We start from the raw sequence: 16,301 nt of genomic DNA, 5'->3' as shown, positions 1-16,301 counted from the left end.
GGAGGGAAAATACTTCTTCCATGAAAAAACACTCGCATATAAATGATTTTCTGGAGTGTAATGGTAGGAACGTGGGTTGGCACAAACTAGTCCCGATTTGGATGCCAACTTCGGCCAATATGGATGCAGTTTCTGAAAAAAACTTCGAAAAATCGGAGCAGAAGGAGGAAAAATAATTCTTTCATGAAAAAACGTTAGATATGAATCTGTAGTGTAATTTCAAGAACGTGGGTTGGCACAAACCAGTTCCGAATTGGATGCAAATTGGATCAGCATGATATCAAACTTCCATTTTAAGTTTTAGATCTTAAATATGATCGCAAGTAAAAATGAACTTTCGTGAACATTGCTGTAACACATAGATGCTAACAATAGTAGATATACATATCCAATATATATATATAGTCTACACATAAAAAAATGAGTGGTTGACCCCTGAGTTGCTCTCTCGAGGAAAGTACTAAGTCAGAATGTACCATAGCAAAACACAGCTCATAGAACACTTTGTTCTGATCGCTGTATTGTATAGAGTTTTTTAATGAACATCTCATAAATTATTGAAAAAGGCTGGTTTTTACATATAGAATATTTTCTCAAAAGTCCTTTCCTATTTTTCCTACCAGCTGCCAGATTTCCTATCCTCCCCGGTTGTTTCAATATTCGGCCGTGGTGTCTTTGTGTCTCGTATTCGGGACATTTGAAAAAATGTGTGTGGTCATACAAGTAATATACAACCCGTGGACGCCACACGATTCATAATTCTTAAAATCCGCCGCGGAATATTTTCTGTATATGCAAATGTTCCGTGGGGGCGATAAAATACACAGATACGCATGTAGACATATAAAAGTAAAAATATCAATATCAATAGTGTGAAATTTTGGATCAAAAATATATTTAGAAGTCGATTTAATCCTGTACTAGGCACTTCGATGTGGTACAGCAATGGAATATTTATAAAAAAAATCTGAATCGACTGTCCCAAATCTTTTTCTGCAACTGAAATTGTTAGAGGGAGCATCTCAACCCGTAATTTAGTTTTTGAAAATTTTGTTTTGTAAAAATTACAATTGTTAAGAACAAATGGACTTAAAAGTCGATGATATTTAAGGACTTTCTTTTGACTACAGACTGTATCAATATGCAAAGTTTCATCAAAATAGCATAAGAGTAAACCTGAGGTTTCCATTGTTAGTCTCGTTCATTAGCAAATCTTGTTTGAATCTAATTGGTCAAAAAATCCCTTCATTTAATTTTTTTATGTGACACTTCTACACATGAACAAGATTTATACTATATTTTAGCACCATGCTCCAAGCCTTGTTTTCATGTAGATGTTTTAAGAGCCTTGCTTCCACAAGAAGAAGAAGCTTTTTTATAATAAAATCTGTAGATTTAGTTTAACGCAATAAAATCCAATGTCTCACTTTGCAGTGACAAAATAAAGAAATGATTCAAGTCTTTACGATCTATTTGTCCAAATTGAAAAACTTTCCTACCATCTGTCCTCTTCCACTCCAACTTTTCCCTTACCCTTTCCCCTTTCGACGTCTAATTTTCGATTATTGCCAATCGCGCAAAGAACTATTATTATTTAAAGTTTAAAGTTTAGTTGCCTGCCATTGTTTTCTGTTGCCAAAGTTAGCCTTCCATATCGTTCCGTAGTGTTCTATCGTGTTTGCTATCATCGCATTCAGATCTGAATCGAAATTTATGCCCTCCCGCGCGCGGCAATTAATGAACTGGAGAATGCGCGCGTCGCAAAAGTGAAACAAAAGAATTACTAAACAGAAACAGTTAATCACTGATTTCTAAAGAAATCACAAATAATAGCTAAAACCCGCCGTCGCGGTTGTATAACCCCGATACACCCTACACGAGGCTGCTGCTTTTGCCCACCCTTGAGAAAATCAGAGAGCCGGGGGATAATGGATCGGTAATTGACAATTGGGATTTATCTGATGGATAAACAATTTTTTATCTGATTTGTTTGAAGCATATTGACCAACACAAGGAAATCAACATTATAAACAATTTTGTCTAAACTATTAATTTTCGATTTTCTCTTTCATAGGTTAACATCAACCAAGTGATGATATGTTTAAATTTTTCACAACTACACTTATTTTGAATTGTAATTCTAGTTCTTCTTCTTACATATACTTTTGTAAATACATTTTAGTTTTTTTGACTGATTGAAATCACCATAGATTTTATCATATCTGAAGAATATTTCCTAGTACCTAAAACACTTATTTTCCACCTAAAATAGTTCAATTCCCCATGAATCCATTACGGAGTAATGGGGCATTAGACGGGGCAAAATAAAATTCTCAGTCTATTACTACCAGCTACCCGTTTAGGAAGTTCCTTCTGAATAAAAAGGGTTAAAACTTTCATGAGATAAAGGATGCTTTAATAGAACAGCAAATAGAATAGAGAAAATAGATTCAAAATTAATGGTTTTAATTTTCAAGCGAGGGGATTTGCATAAGCGTAACGCAAACACCAAGCCATCGTGCTTTTATTATAGCCAGAAATATTGAAAGATATTATTACAATGATTTGCATTTATGTCCAGAATGATTCCGTCTAAAAGCATTATTATTGACTGATGCAGGCGGTCTATGTTCTGAATTTAGAGGATGAGGAACCCTAGATATGACTTTGACTTTTTTTTTAAATTTTCAACATAAAAAGTATTATTTTTGTGTGATAATTTATAAATTGTGCAAAACATTTAATACCTAAATAAACAGTAAGAACAATTTGAAGCGTTAAGTAGTCCGAAATTTTCAAAATTGTTAAGATATTAAAAATTTATACATATGTTATTAGCAAAACGTTTGTGTTTTTAAACAATTTTAGTTGAATTACTTTCGTATTGTTCTAGTGATTCTACCCTATGGTGCCCTGTCTGATTAGCTTCAACATCTATAATGAAATTGGCTCCTTTCTTAATCTAGCTTATTTTAAATTTTTCTGTTTGCAATAACGTTACCCATCGAACGCGACAGGGATCAAATTCCGCGACGAATTTTTACATTTCGCGGATTTCTTATTTCTTGGGTGGGCTAAGCAGTATGGGGGCACGCTTAAATATAACTAGGGAGTAACCTAGGCACTTACCTTTTTTCGGAATTAGGCTTTTCAGCAACAGCACAGCATTATCATCGCAAGCCCATGCATGCATCTTCCTGTAAGAATCTCTGCCTTTCTCAGTCAACTTGTCCCAAGGTTTCGGTTTGGATAGAAGTTCGGACACAGTGCCTTGGGATAACCCAAGTACGTATTTGGCGAATAAACGTTGACCAATGTTGTGCACTGATAGAAGCTCTCGTACTCTTCGCGATATGTGTAAGGTATCCAAATTTTGGTTTGCGTATTTATCCATGTTGTACCTCAACATCTCTTGCAATCGCGCTTCCATAGGATCACCTTTGGGTATCAAGCTATCTCCCAAGCGACCGACCATAGCACCTGGTGGTAAATTTCCTGGATCCTCAGCAAATCGGTATGAACCGGTGAAAGGTTCCGTACGTCCGTAATATCCACCACCGATCAGGGAATTATTCATCAGTCCTACATCTCCGTCCAGGCGCAAAGAATTATTGTTGTGTTCTGGAGATTTTGTCGAACGACCATTGTGAGTAGGGGTCGTTTGTTCTGGTGGAGCAGGGGTTGAAGCAGCACTTGGAGATTTATCAGATCCACCTCGTTCACTCGGTGAGGCTAAGACACTTGCCGCCGATGAAGGTGCATGTTGACGTCTCCAACTACTAACGATTTCTTCTCCTAAAATTGGCCCGAATTGTTCAACATTTTGTAGTCCTGGAAATTGTGAATTGCCCTTTTCTTCTTCGGTAACGGTCTGTGGTGATCTTGAAGATTCTCGAACGGCGGCGATAGCAGTGCTGGCATCTAGATTTGAACCTGCGAACATAGAACAGGGGCCACATCTTATCTGAGACTAACTCCCTAGAGACGATATTAAGCGCGCCCCAGAAAATCCCAACACAAAACACAAACAAAGAATATATAACTACACTAAAATATCTGATATCGGAAAAAGCGATAGTTTATTCATAGTTTACGCGCGAAAATTAAAAACACAAAACCATATATATAGATACATGTGTAAAACACTCGTGGGTAACGATTATTGCAAAACATTTTTGTATAATATAATAAATAACACATACATTGCATATTTATAGTACATAAAGAAATTATAACCAAAACAATAACATAATAAAACAATAATGAATGCTATTAAAATTAATTATAATGGCGATCTTTTTGCTCTGCTTTTTTGTTGCAATGTTACAACCAGATCAGAAAGGAGAAGCATAACATGCACTTTATGAGTTAAGACAAGAAGATAACATTATGTGATGAGAGTTAAGAATCGCGCAACTATATGGGATCTATGGCAAAATCATAAAGTCAAAGTTAACAAAAGGAAAATATAAATAATTCCCATGGTTTATTATCTGCTCTCGATGTACTCACCTCCAGATGTCACAACCATTTTTATGCACAAATGGATGACTCAATAATGTAAAACATCTTGAGGTGTCGAGATTTTTATTAGAGATTTAGAAACAGAAAAAAATATAGATACTCAAAACAAAACTATTATTTTTGAAATCGTTGATGAAGAAACAAATCACCAATTCGTAACCTTTTACGATACTCGTGCAATTTACACCAATTATTTTTAATTTATGGTTGAAAATATGATTTACAACAAATACTCTACCATGCACATATAGAGGGATTCTGGCACTTCGCTTTTTATCATTTATTTTCTTAAAATTAATAATTTACAAACTAATATTCACCTTCGATTGCTGTGGCTTTAATAGATTCGGATTGGGCAAGAGCTTTAGTTCTTTCAAGAACGAGTTGGTCGAATGGTTTAATTTCTTCTCCTGAGCCAGGTTCTACGGACGGTGATCTCAAAACACTGAAAGATAAAGATAATAATTGTAAATAAATTATTTCTTGAAATTTCTTAAATGTTTGCATACATCGTTATTACTTTTAGCACATCTTGTTGTCAGTAGTTCACATATTATCGATAAACTTTTAGCACATAGTAAAATCCCCCGTACTGTAAAATGTTATGAATGAATTTTGTAAGTCCAAATATATTCTCATTTTTTTCCTCGAACAGGATACACCATATCGTAAAGAAATAAACAAAACTAAAAATTATTTCCAAAACCTAAACATCCTTTGTACTTCCAGGCCCAAATACAATAATTATTTGATGACTCCGTTTTATCAAGTTCTAATTTTTCACAAAAGTCGCGCCGCCTCTTTTGGTACAGAGACCCCTAAGATATAAAAATCTCGTAAACACATTCAAAAAAAAGAATTTCAGATAAAAAAAACTCCACAGTTTTATGACTGTTGATTTTTAACACCCTGTAGACAAATTTTATAACCAAATATCATTTTGTCGGGCTGCAAAGGGCGCCGACATATTTAGGGATTTTTTCGGCTCAACCTGCAATAAAATTTTCGGAACAAAATCAAAAAAAGCTCGCGGGCTGCTGCCGTAGGTTAAGATCATCGTGTATTGTTTATTTATATGTATTTTTTTGTTCTAAATAGAGACGTTTTAAGACACAGATATTCTTCTTGGCACATGTAAATATTAGAGCATTGTTTACGAAGGATTTTTAGTCGGCCGTTCTGTTTGCAGAGAAATTAAAAATATGTTAACGACGGTATTAGTAAAGGATACGGGACTCATAATTTATTTATTATATACTATTTGGGAGATAAATGAAAGGTAAACATTTTAGCATCTAATCTTTAAAATGACTTAATTCTTGTAAACGCTGCCGAACATGGTGGGAAAATTTCTGAACAAGATAATACTTTGTATGGAAGTTAGCAAAATTTCAATATTTGATTCATAGCATTTTTAATTAATATTTTGGGTAACTTACCTTCCGTCTCGTTTAGATTCTTCGTATTCTCTTCTCCTGTCCAATTTAGCTTCTAATCGAGCTATATGTTGCCTTTTAGCATCTAATCTTTCTTCTAATCCTCGAACTTCAGCTGAATGTGCTTCTTGCAAAGCTCCTAAGGAAGCTTGAAGACGTCTTACGTTTTCTGCCAATTGAGATATCTGAAATAAAAAATAAAAAAATGAAAATTTAATCTAAAAGATTCGTATACAATGTAAAGAATACTGAGTTAGACTATATATCTAAATAATTTGAATTTCCATTATATTTCTGAATCAAATGGCAATTGATGAAGCTTCCGTCTATAAATAAGTATGCAATTCCAGATAAGCACAAAATAAACAAAGATATTGAACAAATGTGATATCTACAATGATCTCATGAAAAGAAATAATAAATGGCGATTAAATATTTGCGCATTAATTATAACACGTATTTAAAACGTCGTTAAAACTACATTAAGAGGCAACAAAGACTGCAAGCAACTCGATGTTTCTTTGAACCTTTTTTAATATTTGTTTATAGGAAGGAAAAAATATAATTCTTATCCAACAACCGATACTAAATTTTGGTCTTGCAAATGTTTTTATATTTCCTCTTTTGATCTAAAGTAATTTATAATAAAATAATATAATATTCACCCCATTAGACCTTTCTATATGTGTGTGTTAGTACTGATTATTTTCATTTAGATTCGGGCATATAAAACATCATCCTAAAATTCTGATGTCCGGTCTTCGCATTAACGCGGTTAGGACCGGAGGGAGGACTTTTTAAGGGTTTGAGTCGATTTTGGAGAAAAATGGGCAGAGAGGGATGCTTTTAGAGCGAAGGGTAAAGGTTAAGTCACATTTGGGAAATTTTGAAATAGGAAAAATATGAGAAAGAAATATATTGATGAACAAATTGGTAAAAAAATGGACAAAATTATAAATTTGAAAAAATAAGCGATGTATTTGAAAATTGGACAAAATCCATATGTATGTTGCAATGTAATATGCACACAAGAGTTGATGTATTAGTACATTTTTAAATGTAGATTTTTTTTTTAATTTCTTGGAATTATTATACATATGAAAAATTCAGAAATACTGAATATAAGAAATACTAGAATTATATAAGTGGAAAAATATCAAAAATAGACAAATTATTAAAAAAAAATAGTATTATGAAAGCAAAATTGGATACAATTATTATGTTTGTTTCAATGTGGAATGAAAAGCATGAAAAATAATTAAGTATATTTATAAAAGTATGAATATAAAAAAACAACTTTTTTGGATGGAATAGCCTTCAATAAAGGTCTTTTTATTAAATCCTCTAAAATTTGCGATTCTTCTAAAAAGTATTATTTATACTGTATGATTAACATAATCATTCTGAAGACTTCAAGTTTATTTACAAGAAATAATATTAATGTCAGAAAACCATACGAGAATACTTTATGACAAGCCTCATAAGAAAAATTATAAATGACCATTGTTTTACGTAAAAACAATCACTTACTAATTTTATTTTTCATTTTATAATTATTTTTTCGTTATATATTACATTTATATATATTTCAATTTTAAATATTTTTGATGCAATAAAATTTTAAGTTTTTCATATACCTTATTGACATATTTTTTTACATTCCATATGTATAAGATAAAAAATTTATCTTAATTACAATTATTTTCTGTTACTAATAGTAATGAAACAAATGCTTAAATATTATGAAATAAGTTTTTTTAGGAATAGAAATATTTAATTTTTTTTAGCATTGACATATCTGATCAATATTTGTTGTAATGACTAAATAAATCTTTAAATCTTTTTCCTGAGACATTCCTTGAGTAAAAATGATTATTTTGTGGATTTTGAATTTTTAAAATGAAATAAAATTAGAGTCAGGTAACTATATAAAAAAAATGTTTATGATCATCTTTGTTGAGCAACATTTTCCAAGTGATCATTTTTTAAGTAGAAATAATAATATAAAAAATTCATTTTTTACTTCATAATTAAATCTGAAATGTAACAATAATGAAATATTCATTATTGTTACAATTTTCAATATTATTGTTAATGGACATTTCTTTTCTCTTCTTATGTATTTTAATTTCATTCATGCTCCTAATAAGTAATAAAAATGAAATATTAATTTTATATTTAGAAAAAAATATTTAAAAATGCTAGCATTAACGCTATATGATATATGTTTGTTGTAAATATTAAATAAATCCTTCTATCATTTTTTTTTTGAAGCTATCTCTTTCAATTATACGAAAATAATCATTTTGTGGACATTAATTTTGTAGGGGTGGAAATTAGTGTAATAGAAACATACAGAAATAATTATTGACCTACAAGCCTTATTGGAAAAAATCCATATGATCTACTTATTAACAATAATTAATTTATATTATTTTTAACTTTATAATTGTTTTCATTCCTATTTATTTTTTCAATATTTTGGTAGTATTTTGTTTTTAAGTTGATCATATTTCTTCTATTTTATTACTCCTGTGACGTAATGGTGATGAAACAGTTGTAATATAAATTGCAATAAAACCAAAAAAAAAAAATAGAAAAGCAGTATTTAAAAATTTGACCATTACGATCTGATCTATAATATTTGTTCTAATGATTAAACAAATCCTCGTATCTTTTCCTAAGCCATCCCTTACCCAAAGAGCGCTACATTTTCAACCCTTTCTTTCGCGTAGCGGTTTTCGCGCTCGGACTTTGAACCGGGAGGTGGCGAGAGTTTTTGAAGTTTGAGGTTTGGGGTTGCTTTATAAAAAGGGAGCTTGCTTTTGGGCAGTATCTCTTATTTGAATATTCCTCCTGAATAAATGAGGCCGGACATTCGTACCCCACAATCCCATTCGGAATATACGTAAGGGTGTTTATGCTCGCTCATGTCGTTTGTAATCTGAACTTTTACGTTGCGATCTGTATCGGCGGCAGGGTGGTATAGATTATACTTAATTGAACTTATTAAATTAATATTCGGAAGAGTAATTAAAAATAATACATTGGTAATTCTAACGTTAATATATCAAACACTTTTATACATTTATTTTTACCATATGGTTCAAACATGTTTTTTTTTTTTTTTTTGAACTAAAATACTTGATTTTTCATGGTAAATTAAAACTGTTTTTAAAAATTTTCAAAAAAAATCGCGAAAACTGTTCGATTATAAGATATATCCAATAAGGTATAATAAATTAGTGGTATATATTATTTTCAATTGAACTTGTGATGTTGATGTAATATTAAAAATACATTAAAATACATTACTACACAAATGACGAGTATCAATTTTCATAGACTTTAACACTCTTTTTATATAAATTTACAATTATGTTGTCCATTTTTTTTTCAAAAATATGCAAAATAGGATCTCGATATAAAGCTTATCTGTAATCGATATTTCTGAAAATGATTAGAAAAAATTAGAAAAAAAAACGTGGAAAATATGTGACCATAGGATATCATTTATGATAATCCCACAATTTACTATAATTGTGAAATTGATTATTTTTTATTACAATTACATCATTTTTTTAAATATGTAAAAAAATTTTTAAGTTATTTTAAAATAATATGAGATTGGTGATGATGACATTTTCAAAATACATAAAAAAGTAAATATTATTAATGAGTGGAAAATAAAATTTAGTTTTTTTTTTTTTTTTTTTTGTAAATATTAATGAATTAAATGCGATGTTTTTGCATGTTTATAAGAACTAGAAAATTGAGATTTTTGTAAATTTTGAAGACAAAAAAAATTACATTCCATTAATTTACAAATCAGTTATTTTTATATTATAATTATTTTTATTATATTTTTTATTTATGTAAAAATTTGTTTTAAAAGCGTACTTCAAAGGAATATAAAGTTATCCTAAAGCAAAATGATAGGATTTATGATAATATATAAAATGTATTTAATTTAGTAGAAATTAAAATATTAAAATAAATATTTCTTTGTAAACATCAAATGATTGAATGCGATGTTTTTGCATGTTTAAGATTATTTATGTAAACTGATAAAGCGCGAATGTTTTAAAGAAAGTTCAATTTTTTTTAAGTCAATATTTTCAAAAATTTCAAAATTCTCAAAAATCTAATTTTTAGTTCTCAAAAATGTATGAAACTCTTCTGAAAATTTTAATTTTTGGTACGGAAAGTTCTAGCAATTTGCCATAAGGCACGATGCCATGCACTACTGGTTTATATACAAAATTATACATAAATTTAATAAATAAAAAATTTAAAATATTTTTTTCAATATTAAATCATAATTACGAAAAAATTATAACAACTTGTATACGATAAATTTTATTGAACATTTTCATTAAGTTAATATTTAGCCTATGGATCTGCCCCAGCCTTCATAAAAAATAATACACTTTAGTAATTCTACATATTTTTTTAAATAATATTATCTATATTTTAATATTTTTATAATAGCTTATACAATTTATAATTTTGATCGCTTTTTTGTAATATCAATAAAAAAAAATCAATTAACTATTAATAATTAGTATGAATTAGATGTTCCAAAAATATGGCACATCACTTATAGAAGTCAAGTGTGTCCCTGACTTTAAAACCGACCCACATCCCTTTGGAGATTTTGGCAATTTTTTGCCCATCATCCCTTTTATACACAAATACAGACAGACACCCACTCCGGAAGGAAGGAAAGAGTTTTGTGTCTGTGAATATTTCGGGGATCTTTATTTGATGTCCGATTTCATTCGCGCACGTAATAATTCCCTACATCATATAGGTATATATATATATATATATATATATATATATACCTATATGATGTATAGCTATAGATAAGCAGTATATATATATATATATATATATACTGCTTATAGTATTATATATGAATTATGAAATGGCAAAACTCGACATTTTTTCGGGAACTTTTTATTTTTCGGTCCACACGACAAAAAACAGCGGTACATCGATGTTAATCTTTGAGAGATTAATGCTCTGATGCGAAGCACTTAATTTTTAATGCGTCTCTTGTTCGCACACATATTGTACTTTTCTATAAAAATGGATTTTATTATGTCTGTTTCGATATTTACTCTCGAAAGGAAAAAAAAATATAATCAACTTCAAAATGGAAAGATGTCATAGGTAGTTGTGGACACTAGACAAATGATTTATACCAATGTGTTTTTATAATAATCGTTATCCTGGTCTTCCAAAAATCTTGTCCATACTCCTTTCCCCCATTTTGCTCGCACATGGCACTCATCAAAAAGTATCTAATGATCACACACGTCCAGTGTTGGAGGCCTTTTAGAGGCCCTTCTTCTACTTCCCTCCAACACCACCACCACCACCGTCGATGGGTGTCATAGATGTGGAAGGAGCTTTCTGATAAAAGCCAAAATCCCTCGCCCTTTGGACACAGACACCCCATGGCCAGTCCTGCGCCTTAAAAAATAACCCTTTCTGCGAGCTTTTATGCAGATATCCTGCGAGACCATCTACCCCTAACATTTGTGATGTGAGGAGAGGCACCAACACGCTTCCGAAAATATTCGTTTCCTTTCGCACAAATATAAATAGACAGAAGACCAGTGGAAAAAAATTACATAAGTTAATTAATTATGATAAATTGCATGAATCTTAAAATATTGTTTTCGTGCAAAATTTTATAGACTGTCAACTTGAAAGTAAGGGTTCTTAGGAAGTAATTTCCTTCCTAAATCAAAAACAGAAACAAAACAGAATAGTACATAGTGTCTATGGTTTTAGAGGTGTTTTAGAAGAATTGGTAGATGGTAGATGGTTGACGATTGTTTTCTTAAATATAAATGCTAATCTTGAACTTTTTTGGCTTATATTGACTGTTATCACTTGAGAGCAGCTTTATTAGTAATAAATGATTATAGTTTACGATAATCGATTTTGTTATAGAAAATTGTTAGTTCCTGAAAAATTGTTTTGGTAGATGAACCTACAACAATAGATCAATGCTGGTTGTTTTCAGTATTGACTTGTAAAAAACAAGTTAACAAGTATTGAAGTAAAATCATCTAAACTTGTAATAAAAGTAAATAAAAAACAGGTCGAGTGTCTATTAGTATCTATAGTTTTGGAAATATAAGTAATTTGTTAGATGAAGGTAAAACGATGCATACATTAGGATTGATATTATCAATATAAATCCTAAACTTGTACTCTATTTTTTTACTTATATAGACATCTATCAATTAAAAGCAACAGTTTAAATCAAATTTGTTGTAAAAAAATGATAGCTTTAGAAGAATTGTATTGATAGATGAACATACAGTTGTCTAAAAAATGAAGGTTGATTTTCAACTCTTTTACTTGTTAAAAAAATAAATCAAGAAGTATTTATTGATCATAGTTTTTGATATATCAATTTTTCACGTCGATTTTATTTACCTCAATGTCTTATTATTAAATTTTTAGAAATATCATCAATAGATAAACAAAACCAGTACAGAAAATAAAGGTTGATAGATAAAAATACGTTTACAAATGTATCAACAATAAAAATTTTTTACCTAAATTTTCTTTGATGATTTTTCACATATTTATCAAAACATGCATGAGAACAAACTTGGCAAAGCTTTGGATTTAAAAATGATAATATTAATATTTTAATATTGAGTTATATTAATATTTCACATTTTAATTTATTTATTCATATATGTATTTATATAAAAATAAATAAATTAAAATGTGGAATATAAATATAACTCAATATCGAAATATTTATCTTTGGATTTTGAAATTCAACGCTTAAGTTTTTTTGAAAAATACGCACTTATACAATTTTTTAATAAAAAAATTATTCCGTAAAATTATTATTCGTAGTAAGCATAAAACATGTTGAAATCTCGAACACATGTTAATTTTTCATGTCCAAAATTATATAAATCGTAACCATGTAGTTATTTTTGATATCTAATTAAGTTTATCTAGTAATCTATTCTATCATTTTTTTTGATAATTTTGTCTTCAATAGCAATCAGAATAAATAACACTTATTGTTATAATATTGAAATTGTTTAATTTGCTCATTTTTAGAATTTCAATATATATTAGATTTATTAATTTCATTAATTTCAGAAGTATTTGTAATATTTGAAGTAAGAAATTTTTCATTCTTTTGTCATCGCCAATAGCAATCGGAATAAATAACAATTAATGTGATTGTATTGAAATTATTCAATTTGCTAATTTTTAAAATATCAATATATATTAAATTTGTCAATTGTATTACTTTTAGTAGTATTTGTAATATTCGAAGTAGGAAATCGTAATATGGTCTAGATTTTATCAATACCTTAAGAGAGCAACTAGAATACAATCACGAAACAATATTGTCTCCAAATCAACTTTTTAATTGCAATCCATAGTCAATTGCAATGGAGCAATTACTACAATTTGTTTTTTTTTCTTTTTATTTTTTCTTTATTTTTAATTCATTTTTATTTATTTATTATTATTATTTTTTTATTTCTTTCTGTGATTATTATTATTTTTTACTATTTTTTTTAGTCATTATTATCATGTGTAATTTAGCCATATAACTTATAGGGTCTGTGAATAACTGTGATTGTTATATAATATGAATGAATAGAACAAAATTTAAAAAAATCGGTTGTTGAAGGTGATTCGCACACAACCAAGTATAATTTTCCCCAATGATCAAAATCTTCAACCTTTCGGCTCTTCATCTAAAATGAGCATTGGTTCTCCCTCATACTAAATGCACGTATGAGCAATTACTCATATTTCAACGTGTAGCGAGATATGACGGCATGGACGGTCCGATCCCTTTGCCGAAAAATATTATTCGGCTGTTTTTATGAGCATCGTCTCTTCTGGTCGTAATTTCTGAAAACCCTAAATGCAGATGCCCATTGTATACGCGCGTCACGTGGTAGCCGCCGATCAGGAAAACACCAGACGACTTTTTTTTATTCGCAGGAATAAAAGTGGAACCACCAGGACATATCAAAGAGCTTCTAATCAAGATGTATAGAAAACTCGATTCAATAAAAAAATGACAAATGAAATTTGGATTTTTATTTATTTGTATTAAATTTTTGTGTCAGTTAGATTCGAGTCAACTTGAGACCTAGTCCTTGACCAAATCTTTAGTTGACGTGACCAAGTAATTGGTGATGTGCCACATTTGGAGTAAAGTTTTAGATAAAGCTATAAACATGGATTTTGATGAAATATACAAATATTATTTAGTGGAATTTAAAATGCGATGCTTAGAGAAAAATGTCACAAATGTGGACGTTGGATGTGCAGACAAGCTAACGAAAAAATTCTACTACGTCAAGAGACTGGATTAAAACTCGCATAAATTTAATTAATATGACATCATTGACGTAAAATATGACAAACAATACTGGTAATATATAAATAGTGATCCTAATATTTTTTATTACGAGATACAATGTACTTTGGCAGATATTTCCCTGGCACAGATTCCGAGATTGTACATCTATACAAAACGTGATTTATCCTCCCAAGACAAAGCCTTTAAATTAATTATTGCTCTGAATAAGATTAATTTTCAATCAGCAAATGATTGAATATTGTGGCGAGTCCGATAATCTCGCACCGCATTGCTTCGATTGCTAAAAGTAGCTTTTTGGCTTTGGTCCCCGTTTATTAGTTTGCAAATGAACCAATTGTTCTAGATTGCTAGCATTTGCATTTGTATTTTAATTAAATGGTTCTCTAGCAAGAAAAAGAACGAACAGATAATTACCAGCCAAAATAAATCGATTGTTTTGGATAAAATTCATAAAACTCACCAAGACATGTCTAACTTCTTCCTCGATGCGTATTTGTGCTAGATCATGTGCCAGACTTGATTTTTTGGACGATTTTAGAAATCGATTTTCCATAGATATGTTATCGATAAAAATATATATTATAATATAGAAAAATAGATGTCTATTTGTCACTACTGATCGATATTGTTTTTCAAGTTCAACTATTGGTTAGTAGTAACGGTCAAAAACTATTCGAAAAATCACACTGACAATTTAAATATAAAATCCAGTTATTATTTAACAAACTACTCATTATGAAAATATTTATATATTCTGCGGTTATGTGAATCAAACTATTTATTATTCTATTTTAGTGAAAATTTGAATTACGCCCACGAGCAAATTATGAATCATTTCCGTACTGAAAATGTAAAAGTCAGATTTGTGGAGCTTCAAAGCAAAATAAAACCAGAAGCTTATAGTTTGAGAATGGTAATACTATTTATCGAGTTTGTAAAAATATTTATTAAAATAAATGGATGTTCTAGAAACTAAACAGTATTTTTATTCATATTCTAAACTAATTTAAGACAAAATATTAAGAAGGTACTTGATTAAATTAAAAATATTACTAATTGAGATGGAAGAGGAGTGCAAGATGAGCTTCGTCTACTTAGAGACCATATTGTTTAGAAACCTTTTATTTGCTCTATCCATTGACTACTCTGATACATTATTTTTTATCTATTTATAATTTATATTGTTATAATTTTTGCCGCCAAAGTTTTTGAGTTGCCAGTTCTTAATGCATTTTTATCGTGACTTATATGCAAACGAGGCTAATGTAGGAGCGCCCCGTCTTGGGGCAATTCTATTGATTAATTCAGAATTTAATTTCATCGATAACATGAAATCGCGTGTGACTTTATCAGTACATCGCCAACTTCGACAATTTATGATATAAGACGTACACTGCAGCAAACCCGACGAAATAAAATAAGCCAACAGGACAACATTGGTGGTCAACTTGAGGAATTGGACGAAGGTAAAAATTTGAGCTACCAAGTTATTATAGTTGACGGCAACTTATGTTGTTTTATAAATGTAACTTATAACTATTTAAAAATCATTTCTGGTCGATTGCTGCAAATCCGAATAAATAAATGAGCCAGCAGGACGACATTGGTGGTCAACTTGAGGAATTGGATGTAGGAAAGTTTGGTAAAAACATTTGAGCTCACAAGTTATTATAGTTGACGATAACTTTTATTATGCTTATAAATGTTCAAAAATAAAGTCTGATCGACTGCAGCGAACCTGACCAAATAAAATAAGCTAACAGGACGACATTAATGGTCAACTTGAGGAATTGGATGTAGGAAAGTTTGATAGAAACATTTGAGCTTCCAAGTTATTAGAGATGATGACAACTTCTGTTATTTTATAAATGCATTTTATAACTATTTAAAAATCATGCCTGGTCGACTTCTAATTATATACACAGTTTAAACAGTTGTTCTTG

The 16,301-nt window shown here is 29.8% G+C and overlaps 2 protein-coding genes across 2 annotated transcripts in view; both read right to left on the bottom strand.

Moving 5' to 3' along the window:
- The window catches only part of LOC113378718 (homeobox protein cut-like), a 10,255-nt gene extending 6,230 nt beyond the window's left edge, over positions 1-4,025 (bottom strand). Inside the window, exon 1 of the mRNA XM_026619282.1 lies at positions 3,130-4,025. Within this exon, the coding sequence (XP_026475067.1) occupies positions 3,130-3,943 (814 nt within the window). The 5' untranslated portion in view covers positions 3,944-4,025. The remainder of the gene's footprint in view (positions 1-3,129) is intronic.
- LOC113378717 overlaps positions 1-16,301 on the bottom strand; it is a 148,070-nt gene that overhangs the window by 62,860 nt on the left and 68,909 nt on the right. The gene's annotated exons all lie outside the window — the stretch shown is intronic.

Source organism: Ctenocephalides felis, unplaced genomic scaffold, assembly GCF_003426905.1.
Source record: "Ctenocephalides felis isolate EL2017-DRISC unplaced genomic scaffold, ASM342690v1 CF-g0.4_SCAFFOLD_01886, whole genome shotgun sequence".
Classification (NCBI taxonomy): domain Eukaryota; kingdom Metazoa; phylum Arthropoda; class Insecta; order Siphonaptera; family Pulicidae; genus Ctenocephalides; species Ctenocephalides felis.
This window is presented reverse-complemented; position numbering and strand designations above follow the sequence as displayed.